Genomic DNA, 11365 nt, shown 5'->3' with positions numbered 1-11365 from the left:
CCAGAAGACGTCTTTTGCAAGTCGTCCGAAGAACATTCACAGTACGTTTCTCGGCTAAAGTATGTTGTGGGATACTTTTTTTTCTCTCCTCTCTGTTTGAGTCCCCTGCCTGTTCCTTGTGAATATTTCCGCTTGTGCTTCTTCTCACCGACGTCTCTGTGTCCCGATTACCTTCCTCGTTATTTGCGAGCTCTATCATACTCTTCCGACGAACGGAACACGCGCTCAAGCATGCATGATTCGTGGCTCGTGCGACGCTCGAGACGACTCGCCGATTCCCGTTGTTTACTCGCAATTCGCACATGCGGCTAAAACGGGGAATCTATTACTGTCTCAGGCTTTCCTCTTGGCTTGAACTTGATTGGCGATTAAGGTGTAACGACACTCGAGAGAGCAACGAGAAAGCGAGGGTGCTTGCAATGGCGTAGACAAGACGACAGCCTGTTCTTTTCGATCGCACTTTCTATGCTCGTCTCTTTATTTTTCTCCTGCAAAACGTTAGCCGTTTCACCGTTAATCGTACCTCTTCCTTTCGTTCGAAGTATGAAGTCACATATATTTACGCTGATTTAATTTTATTATCTTTTTTATTTATTATTAATGGAAGAAATACTGTAGCTGTTATTCTACTATAATTTATTATCAATGCAGAGATTAATGCACAAGATCTACAATTGTAGAGACGCGAACACTAAGTCATGCATTTTTCACATCTCAAATTGTAGGATAATAAAATTGTGAAAGAAGAGAAGGACAGATTTTTGTTCTTTATATTTACGCCTCTGGATGCACTTTTGTATTCAGCGTGAGTTCACATGCACTCGGGTGCGTTCATTGCGGTTTCTTTGAGTACGTACGGGCGCGGGTGAGAAGACAAGGGAGAGAATTTATGCTTGCAAGCAGGAGCAATACAGAGGACACCGAGAAAAGGAGAGAAACACATGAGTGCATGAGGATGGAAATAGAGGCAGAATGGTGCAGCAAGATAGAAAAATCCTCGGAATGTAGTTACTTTCATTTATGGCCTAATCCTTAGGCTTCTCTCACAAAGAGCTTACCGTTGTACCGTTACTCGGGCACGAAGTCCACTGTGTAGAAAGAACGGTTTTGCTCAAGTATCTAAAAATTTAGCTAGATACAAAAGATCTGAAAATATGATTTTGTTGAAACCTTCAAAATAATTATATAATTCAAACTGGTTGCTAGTACGTTAAAACTTTTTGCAGCATTATTCATCATACACTGTTTAAATTCATAATGTTAAATTATGAATATAATTCATAATGTTAAATTATTCATAATGTTAATGTTATATTCAATTTAAGTTATTTTTAATCAGTTCTATAGGTCGCCATTACTCCCATAATATGTTAATTTAACTAAAACAATAGAGTTAGATAGTTCAGCTCAGAGGAATTATTAAATTTGATTCAAATTTAAGTTTATTATTATTTGTTAAATGTATTAATATTAATGTTGTTCACTTTGGAACTAACACACAGAATTGAATTGATTTAATTAGATTTTAATACACGTGGAAGTTAAAAAGAATAAAATATTATTTTTTAACTCAAGGGATTGAGTTACTATTGCTCCTTTAATATATGACAGTATGCTTAAGTTTCCTATATCATTATTTTGGTGGTCCAACAAAATTACTTTCAGATTTGTGTGTGTGTGTGTGTATTCAGTTAAAATTTTAAATACTGCAGTAAAATCATTTGTGTATATACGACCGTTGGCGCTTTTTTCAGCAGTGTATCTTCTCTTCGTATCACCGCTTCGAACTATTTGCGGCTTTTGAGAAATGTTTCATTTATTTCTTTATATCTCTAGCAACAAAAACCAGAATAGATATGCTTGAAACTCTTTAAAATGTTCCTCCTCTATTTTACCTTAGATATGGAAGCTGGTGGACAGCAAGACGGGTTATCTCACGAGAAGCGGATTATACAAGGGTCTCGCTCTCGTCGCCTTTGCTCAACAGGGAAAACAACCGAGCGATAAGCTGCTGGAAAACTCCGAATCCCAAGGTTAGTAAAATTTTAATTATTACTCTCCGATTTATTGAAGTATCAGGCGGGTAATGGCTCTTGCATATTAGATACGATGAATAATCGACGACGAGCGATATCAATGAAAGCTTTGTTTTTACGCACGTGACGATGTAAAAGAAAACTTTCATTGAATTCATTCATTTCTCTTCATTCATCGCTTATCGCGTCCAGTTTGTAATAAGTAACGTAAGTCTCTAAAGAATATTAAAGTATTTAATTCGATAAGTACGCTTATTTCATTTATTATTTTGTCAATATTCTGCCAAAGAAGGTTTTACGAATGAAAATATATACTTAAATAATATTTTACGACACAAATGCAGGTGTAAAATTTAAAATCTCAAAAAAAAATGTATTTTAAAGAAAGTATTTTTATTAAGAAATCATTTTGTGATTTTTTAAAAAATAAAGTTTGATTTTTCTCGCTACGATTTTGTGTGAAAAAATTTTAACGATGGTAATTGTGACCGAAGAAATTGTTAAAGCATATAAGTAATGAACGTGATAAGCCGAGCACGGATAAGAATTTCGCATTCGTACTAAACTCGCTTCGGTACTTTTTTTTTTTACAGTGATTCTCTTTTATAGCTTAAGTAATTTGCTTCGCAAACAAGAGAAGCCGTATAGATAGTCTTCCGTGCCGTTAACATAGTCCGTATATAGACTGCGATGAAAGTAGGTCTTGAATAAGTCTATTATCAGACAGGTGTTTAAATAATGCACAAACGTGCCTCTGCTGCATATCAAGAAACCTGTAGGCGTTACCGAAGTCGTTGACCGGCAAAATCATTGTCGTTTTGCTTATCGCTAGAAAGCGTACTATCGTGATTCAAGAAAATTGCATTGTAACTTTTCGTTGAAATACCGTTTACACACTGTGCTGCGTGTGATGTATATATTTTTTTATCGTTAATTGTTATTTGTTAATTTATTTATTATTAGCTAATTTATTTACAAATAATTTATTTATTTGTTTAAAAAAATATTTATTCAAAGAAAATAAATTTTAACATTATACATAGACTTGTTCTGTGTATTAATATTTTTTTTTTCACACATGTTTCTCTATATAAATTATAATATAATTCTCATTAATATTCCTCCAATATTTATTTGAAAAATGTTCATTTTATAAGAATTGAATTTGTTATTGTTGGTAGAATTCACACTTTTCGAAAAATTCTTGCATTTTTTTGCTCGATAGAGAATTATAATATAATTGGAACAACTTTGGTATGAAAATATAAGAACCAATTTTGTGATCTGTTCTTGTTTTAAAATCGCACAATATGATCATTTTTATTATTCACAATGGTGAATTATAAATGCACGGAACGAAGGCGGCTTTATGAAAGTCAAGTCGTGAATGGTAAAACTGTGGGAACATAATAAGCTGGCTGTACACAGCCAAGGTATGTCAGCTCACGGAGTCAGGAGATTCCTTCGTTATCGAGGTTACGACGACGATGATTATTTGCCAAGGTAGGAACTACAATACCGCGAGATCTCGCTCGTCTCATAAAATCGACGAAGTAGAACAGAAACGTCGAAAAGAATACGAAAAGAGAAGGTACGCTCTTTTTCTTTCTTTCTTAAATGATTGTTCGATTTATTACCGTAATTTTGACTTTATCTGTCAGCATCGCGAAAATAGATGGTTCTGATTAGGCGGTATAAAAAAAATGAAGGAATTGTTAAATTACTGGATCTAGTAGCGTTTTACATTTATTCACACGCGATAAGAATAAAACAACGAAAAATACTAGGACATTTGCAGTACTAAGAAAAAGAGGCAAAATGCAATTAAAATGAGAGAAATCAAAATATATTTATGAAATGAAGATAAAATAAACTCTTTCAAAAGAATATGCTTTTTGATCCGTTTTATATATAATATTGAACTTTTGCTTAATTAAATTATATTTTATTTTTACAAAAAGGGCACAATTAAAATGAGAGGAACAAAGATATTGACGAAGTGAAATGTAAAAGTATGCTTTTTAATCTGTTTTATTAAACAGGCTTTGTTTTATTACATTGTTACTTAATTAAATTAACTTTTAATTAGTATTATTTTCATAAATAGAGCCAATGTATAATTAAAACGCGAGAAATAGAGATATTTGTTACGAGACGAAATAAATATTTCCAAAAGAATGATTTACGATTTTTTATACAATATATTAAATTTTTATTTAATTAAATCTCTTTTAATAAATTTCATTTAAATTGTAGATATAAATAAAGTGAAACATATTTCATTTGTTATTTAATCGTGGATTATGAATATAAAATTAGGAAAGATTTGAAAATACGCGATGAGAGATTAAAAAAGAGTATGAAAGAGCGGAAAAGAGAACATATTCTCGAAGCCCAGAAACGTTCGGTTCACCCTGTCATACTTGAGAGGAGCTTAATATGTTGAACTTAATGTCAATCAATCAAATTCTATTGCTACTAAGTAATTGGGCAACTTTTGTCTCTGCTAAATACGGCCGGTCGGTGGCAGTCAGAAAATCGCATCGTTTGCTTGAGAGGATCTTATTCGCAGAATTACCCGTCCCTGCTCTGGGAGATCTGTCGGAAGTGACGCTTCTGGCGCAGAGGCTACACCGAGGCAATCCCGCAAAGCTGAATCACACGTATTCGGACATCTGTAATCTGGACACTATCGAGGTCAACCTCGTTCCCGAGAAGAAGGGCATCTTCCTGAAGCACGTGGAGTATCAAGTCACCAGCAAGGTATTACCGGCGCTCACATTTCCGTCCGTAGAGACACGAAAGGACGTAGTGCTATTATTTAGATTGCTTTAATAAAACCTTATCTAGATTCTATCGTGGCGAATAAGAGAATTACGCCGTGACGAAGAACGTGAGCTCACGCGGATGAATTTCATGTTTTTTTAGAGGTTCAATTCTGTGGTCTACAGGCGTTACAATGATTTCGTGTCGTTGTACGATCTCCTCCTGGCTCGGTTTCCCTACAGATTGATCCCGAAGTTACCACCGAAGAAAATCGTCGGAGGTGAATACTCGTGCTTATACATAATTGAATATAAATTCGAAAAAAAAAATTACAATAATTTGGTAATTATGAAGAAAAGAACACTTTTGCTGAAGTATCTTAAAATCAGACTTAAAAAAACTAGTATCTGAAAATAATATAATTGGACTATTAAAATAATTGCATAGGATACTCGCGCGAGCATAACGAGTATTACGAGTGATGTCGCAAAAAGTTTTGATATTCTAGCAATTAGCTTCATCGTTTTATATAATTACTTTGATTATCTAACAAAATTATTTTCAGATCTCCCACAAAATAATATCGACGTTATAATTTCATACTCAGCAATGTAACTGTTACGCAAAATATGTGTTGTATTTGCATTTATATTGTTGAGCGTGAAATTATAACATTAATATTATGTTACGTTATTAGTTAGTATTTACTGGATTGTATTTAATATTTTGCATACTTTACTCTCTAAATTCTTCAAAGTGAATCTCACTTTAAAGAGTGAAAATTGAGCTAGTCTTGAAAAAAGATGGCTCAATTTTCAATCTTTGAGAGTAAGATTTCGCTCTTTAGAGGGGAATTTATTCTAAAAATTTTATAGAGAGTAGCCATTCTTCCTAGGAATTTATAAGCAATCGCAATGCTACGATTGATAACAGGAAATATTCTCAAAGAACCCGTTTTTTTTTTCTTTATTTCGCCCCGTTGCAGCGGATTCACAATTTCTCGAAGAGAGGCGGCGTTCTCTCCTGCGATTTCTCACGCTGATCGCCCGCCACCCGGTGGTGAGCGAGGATCCGATTGTGCAGTTCTTCTTCACGTACACCGGCGACGAGACGCAGCACAAGATCCGTGATGTGTTCAGGCGCGTGCCAGACGAATTTGCCACGTCCGAGCTGTCGTCGAGGGCGAAAGAGCTGATGCCGCCTGAAACGCTGACCGAGTTCGCGAATAGCCGTGATCAGGTACGCGTGATACTCCTCGGGATTTCCCGGCTGAAACATATCGCCGACAGCTTGGCGATCAGGTCGCACAATTATGCGGTGGACATGGCCGAGCTGGGCAACCAGTTGAGCACTCTAGCTGCGGAACAACACGGCACCGGTACTTGGGTCACCGGTGGTTCCAGTCTTTGGCAAGACATGAAGAAGGGCTTTCACGTAATCTCAAAGTAAGAGCCCGATACCGATAAGAAAAGTGCGATTCAGATTTCTTGTTATCTTTGTTATGTAATCGTTGTGTTTTTGCGTTATAAGAATTAGGTTTCGATAACGGAGGTGCTTGAGATTTCACGCTTCTATTGCATGACACACGATCTGTGGTGAAAATCTTTTTCAGAATTTTTGAATAATTTTATAACCTTTTAGAAAATTTCTTCGATTTTTTTTTTAACTAATTGGGACATTTTGTAGAAGAAGCCGAGAACAGTCTTTTCTAGAATTTTTACATCGAATATTTCAAAATTTATATGCATATATGACAAATTCTAAGAAAAGACGTAGACTTCCTTGGTATTTACGTAATTCAATTTGTGTAGAAATTCTGCCAAAGCGAAACATTTTCACCATATACGATCGTTCTCCTCATTTTTGGATTACTTATGTATTTTAGTGGAACTGAATTTTTAAGCTTCTGTGATTGCTTTTAACTGTAGAATTAATGTTAAATTTTAGAGAGTTCAACCTGCTGTCAACCAGAGCACTCCAGCAAGCGGTTAGAGAGGAGACTATGGTTTGTGAGAGGCTTAATCTCCTGCTTGACATTTTAGTCGCACACAGGATGTTGTGTGAGAGACACGAGCGAGGCGTTAGCGCCGATCATCAACGCGCTCTGTCTACGATGCTATCTCTCAAGAAGCGACAGATGCAAGGCGTTATTCGTGGTACCGATGTACGTGTCTACTTAAGATTTATTAAATCATGTTCCGCGCTCATCACGCGGATTATAATCGGCGCGGTAATTTTAACCAGCAATCGCGTTGTCGCAATTGTATAATTACTCGTCGAGTTCGAGGCAGTATAATCTGTGAAATCGCAGAGATTCACCGTTGTAAGGAATATAAGCGTAATTTCCTGCGGTCTTACGCAATCCGTCATAGTTAACGAACGCGCGATGCATGTTCATTTCGTGAAGAGTACACGCGATTTTGTCGTACGTTCACAGGCCGACACTGTTGAGTATCTCGAGAACAAGATGGTCTCCCAGGAATCCGTAATTGCCAATGTCGAGCTGAGGAATTGTTTCTCACTGCTCTGTCTGCATATGGAGACTCAGCTCGTTCATGCGCACCTAGAGATCCTTGCCACCGTGCTGCAGAGTCTCGTGAGTGTGCAAATCCGCGGGCATTCTGAGGTAAATATCGCGAGTCCTCGGTTAACTCAGGTATTACACTTTTCAACAAAATTATCGCAGAACGGAAAATATTCAAATTTCGTAAACTTTGAATAAGCATAACTCCATGAAAAATTGTTGTATTTGAACATTTTTTTAAACAATAATAAAGTCTGCAGTATTTTAAAGTGTTTTTTAAATAGATTTTTAATTTATTCATGAGACATGTTACGTCTCCAAAAAATTGCGTAATTTGATACACTCTATGATAACTAATAATAAATTTAGAATAAGTACTGTAATGTGTATGGTACTGTACCTATAATTATAATGTTTTTAACCATACCTCAGTAAAATTTTGATATAAATTTTTCCGTTGCGATAATTTCGTTGATTATTTTATAATATTATTGCATTTGTAAAACGACGACATAACTCCAATAAACTAAATTTTTCAAAAAATAAGTTTGAAATGTTTTAAAATTTTTCATTAAATTTTTAATGCTGTTGAAATGCAATTTTATGTAATAATTAATTATAGAGGAATCGAAGTGTTTCTTTATGCTTTCATTCTTTTTCTGCAAGCAAAATGCTCGAAATGACAATTTTTTAGTTATGTCGTTGTAACAAATAAGCGTTATATTATTTGTTGATTAACGAACGTGTTCATTTTCAAAACGAACGCAAACGAACCGAAGAGGTCTCGGTGAGTTGTTGCACAATATTCTTTAATATTTACGAAGTTTTCTTTTGTATTTTCTTTGTATTTTCTATCTCTGTATATAATATAATACTCTATTCTGTTTATTGCGCTATATTGTTTTCTGCTACATACGTGCTAAGCAAATGTCTTTAGCTAGAACACACACGCATACATCATCGGATTTGCGATGGAAATTGCTGATGCAAATGTTTGTTTACAGTTGGCTGAAGTGTGGAAACTAATCGAACCGACGATTACAAAGTGTTTGCCGGAGAAGTTAGCAAGTGGGTCCAATGGAGGATAGCACAGGAGTAGCAAAGTTTCGTATATATCCTGACAGATCATGCGTTGCCAAATAATTGATAATCGAAACTTGTATACAACTCCCAGTAAACATGACTGTTGATGACAATATGCCGAAGACGGGAAGAAGAAAGTGCAAAATCTTTAGTCGTTCCATACAGTGATTATATAATTCTATATCTATTTACTAGAGATGGACATTATTTGAAATAAATGCATTAAAAATGGAAATATAAAATGCAAAATGCCTATTTGTATATCTTTTTATTTTATTTTACAAAAGATTTTTCCTTCAGAAGAATAAGTTTTTCAAAGAAGGAATTACATTGTTTATATTAAATAAAAAATTATAACAGTAAAATAATGTTAAGAATAAAAATTAAAATATAAATATAAGATAAATATTTAAAAGTAAATATAAGAATATAAATATTTGTAAAATCCATTTCTACTTTGAAAATAGACATTTACAAATTTTCTATTTTCTATTTTCTATTTTAAATAAGTGTCTAAAATAAAAATTATATATTTTTAAATGGAAATATTACAACTATTTTGCATTTTCTATTTCAATATTGAATAACCATTTTACCCATCTCTGCTATTTACATATAGGTTTCACATATCTCTAAATATATAGATTCTTGTGGCATTTGTATATTCCTTGATTATCAAGTGATTAAATATCACGCACGATATTTAACCGAAGATATTTGTTTTATTATTATATGATGGTAAAGAGGAATCTCGAATACTATATGTATAGCGCGTTCAAGTTTTAAACATTCCCTGTTGTGTACTTAATATATATTTTATGGACCAGCGAATGATATATTTCTAATTCTCTAATAATTGTTAAATCGCTATGTACATAAGAACTTATAGGTTGTATATAATACACATGTCATATCGATGCGTGAAGAGTGCCTATGCGATTGTAAATATATACATATTATAACACGGACATTTTACAAGAGAATTTTTATTCATATTGAGCATATACGTGAATAGTCGAGAATTTTGTATGTGTATTACGTTAATTGTGGACACGTTCCATGTATTAGTACGTATATTAGAATGTCTCAGAATTATCGTTATTTTATTGATTTGAATGAATTTTGCTTTAAATAAAATCTATGTTTATAATTCAGTTGCCAAAACATTTAATAAACATTTTGACGCTCAATATCCAATGAAATTTTCTAAGGAAGGAAAACTTAATTGAATTAAGCGAGACGAACTGTTCATAAATTCACATATCAACGATAGTTCCAAGATGTCTTCTCATGTTTATAACATTATACGACGATGAAATATATTGTTATTATAAAAACAAGTTTTCATTTTTCTTCTAGATCAAACGATTTTAACGCAGTGATTATCTCAGCGAATATTTGACGCATAAATATTTATTAGCAGCAAAAATCAGGGATAATACATTCGTTATCAACAAAGTCATATTATCGTGGCGGTCCGTTGTAATAAATTTATAATATCTGCTGCAGGTGAATAGCATATTTTTCCATAGTTTAATTATGCAAATACGCTATTAGCGTTACATGACTTGAATTCAAGATAGCGGATTTGCAAGATGTGTTTGGATTTTCGGAGGTAACACAGCCCACTGTACCAGTTTGAATCACAACGTCACAGATGTCGGCACGAGGATCTCCTCTAAAACTTTAGTGAACATCGACTAAAGATTTCGATGAACTTTCGATGAATTACGCTTATTTCGCATTAATTATTTTATTAATGTGATTCCAGATAATAAAGTTTTAAAAGACCTTCCTAAAAAAAAAAAAAAACAGCATGTAATTTCGTGCAGTTTTATTTGACGTAGCCCTTGTTCTTCATCCTCGCTTTATATCACAGAAGGGTACGTGTTATGTTAGGGTATCGCGAAACGTTAATTATTGCTAGGTCGTCAAAGTAGCAATTTACCGCGTACGTACTGACGGTACACAAAGTTAACGGCGTTGTTCTTCGTAAATGAGACCAGCCGAATGAGTCGTATCCGCGCGCGCATCAATTCGAAATAAGGTCCTTAAAAGCTTCATCGAGCATCCTCGTACCTCGTCTAGCGCGACGGCCTCGTAATGCTCTTTGAACGTCCAGCATTTTAGATTAAAGGCGGTTAACCGATCCTTTCTCTTCTACGTAGCTCGGACCGTCGAGAGAATAACGCGTTCGAATTTCACTCGAGCGAAAGTAACGTTTACCGCTTACATTTCTTCGGGAAACGACTAGTGTCGAAGGGCTTGTGTAACAAAAGTTGATTCATATCGGATGGATAAAATTCCAAATTGTCTTCCAGAAAAATACAATAAGAGATATACATCGAAAATTATTTTTTCTTTACAAAGAGTCTTGTAAATCTTTTTCTTCCTTCGAGAGATAGACGTGTTTGAAATTCCAAAATAACTTGAGACGAATGAATATTATTATACAGATAATAAAAAGATTCACAAGAATGTACGTGATGAACCATCGATATATTTAAATGAAAACTGAATTGAAACGCAAAATAAAAACAAATATACATACATTTTTCTAGATATTTAAAAAAAAAACCAATTAATAAAGTTTCTTACAAAAGATTATCAAACTTTTACATGAGCACCTTAAGTTTTAACTCTCAACTACATCAGTAGGTTTTTTAGTTGGGTCTTTGCTCGAAAAAAGTTTTAATCAATTGGCATTTCTGTACTGTTAGCGCTGAGATTTTGAATTCACTTTGAACCTTCACCTAATACTTAATCATCGTACGGCGGTATTTCATTTGCATTGAACTGAAACAGAACGCTTGAAAAATCTAGCTTGGGTCATTTGGACCGGAATGATATATAATAGAATGATAGATTTAAAAGAGTTTCACTAATATTTGAAATTAAATATTTTATTGAAAAAATCGCTTTACTTATAAAAAACAAAATTGTGAAAAACATACTT

General features: G+C 34.0%; 1 protein-coding gene across 1 annotated transcript in view; it reads left to right on the top strand.

The window, feature by feature from the left end:
* LOC108751659 (sorting nexin-8-like) overlaps positions 1-8606 on the top strand; it is a 23755-nt gene extending 15149 nt beyond the window's left edge. Inside the window, exons 3-9 of the mRNA XM_018491952.1 lie at positions 1901-2033; positions 4609-4799; positions 4965-5082; positions 5788-6247; positions 6750-6966; positions 7240-7428; positions 8331-8606. Coding sequence (XP_018347454.1) covers positions 1901-2033; positions 4609-4799; positions 4965-5082; positions 5788-6247; positions 6750-6966; positions 7240-7428; positions 8331-8414 — 1392 coding nt within the window. The 3' untranslated portion in view covers positions 8415-8606. The remainder of the gene's footprint in view (positions 1-1900; positions 2034-4608; positions 4800-4964; positions 5083-5787; positions 6248-6749; positions 6967-7239; positions 7429-8330) is intronic.
* The last annotated feature ends 2759 nt before the right edge of the window (positions 8607-11365 follow it).

This window comes from Trachymyrmex septentrionalis, unplaced genomic scaffold (assembly GCF_001594115.1).
Source record: "Trachymyrmex septentrionalis isolate Tsep2-gDNA-1 unplaced genomic scaffold, Tsep1.0 scaffold51, whole genome shotgun sequence".
NCBI classification, from domain to species: domain Eukaryota; kingdom Metazoa; phylum Arthropoda; class Insecta; order Hymenoptera; family Formicidae; genus Trachymyrmex; species Trachymyrmex septentrionalis.
Note: the sequence above shows the minus strand (reverse complement) of the source record. Positions and strands in the feature narration are given on the sequence as shown.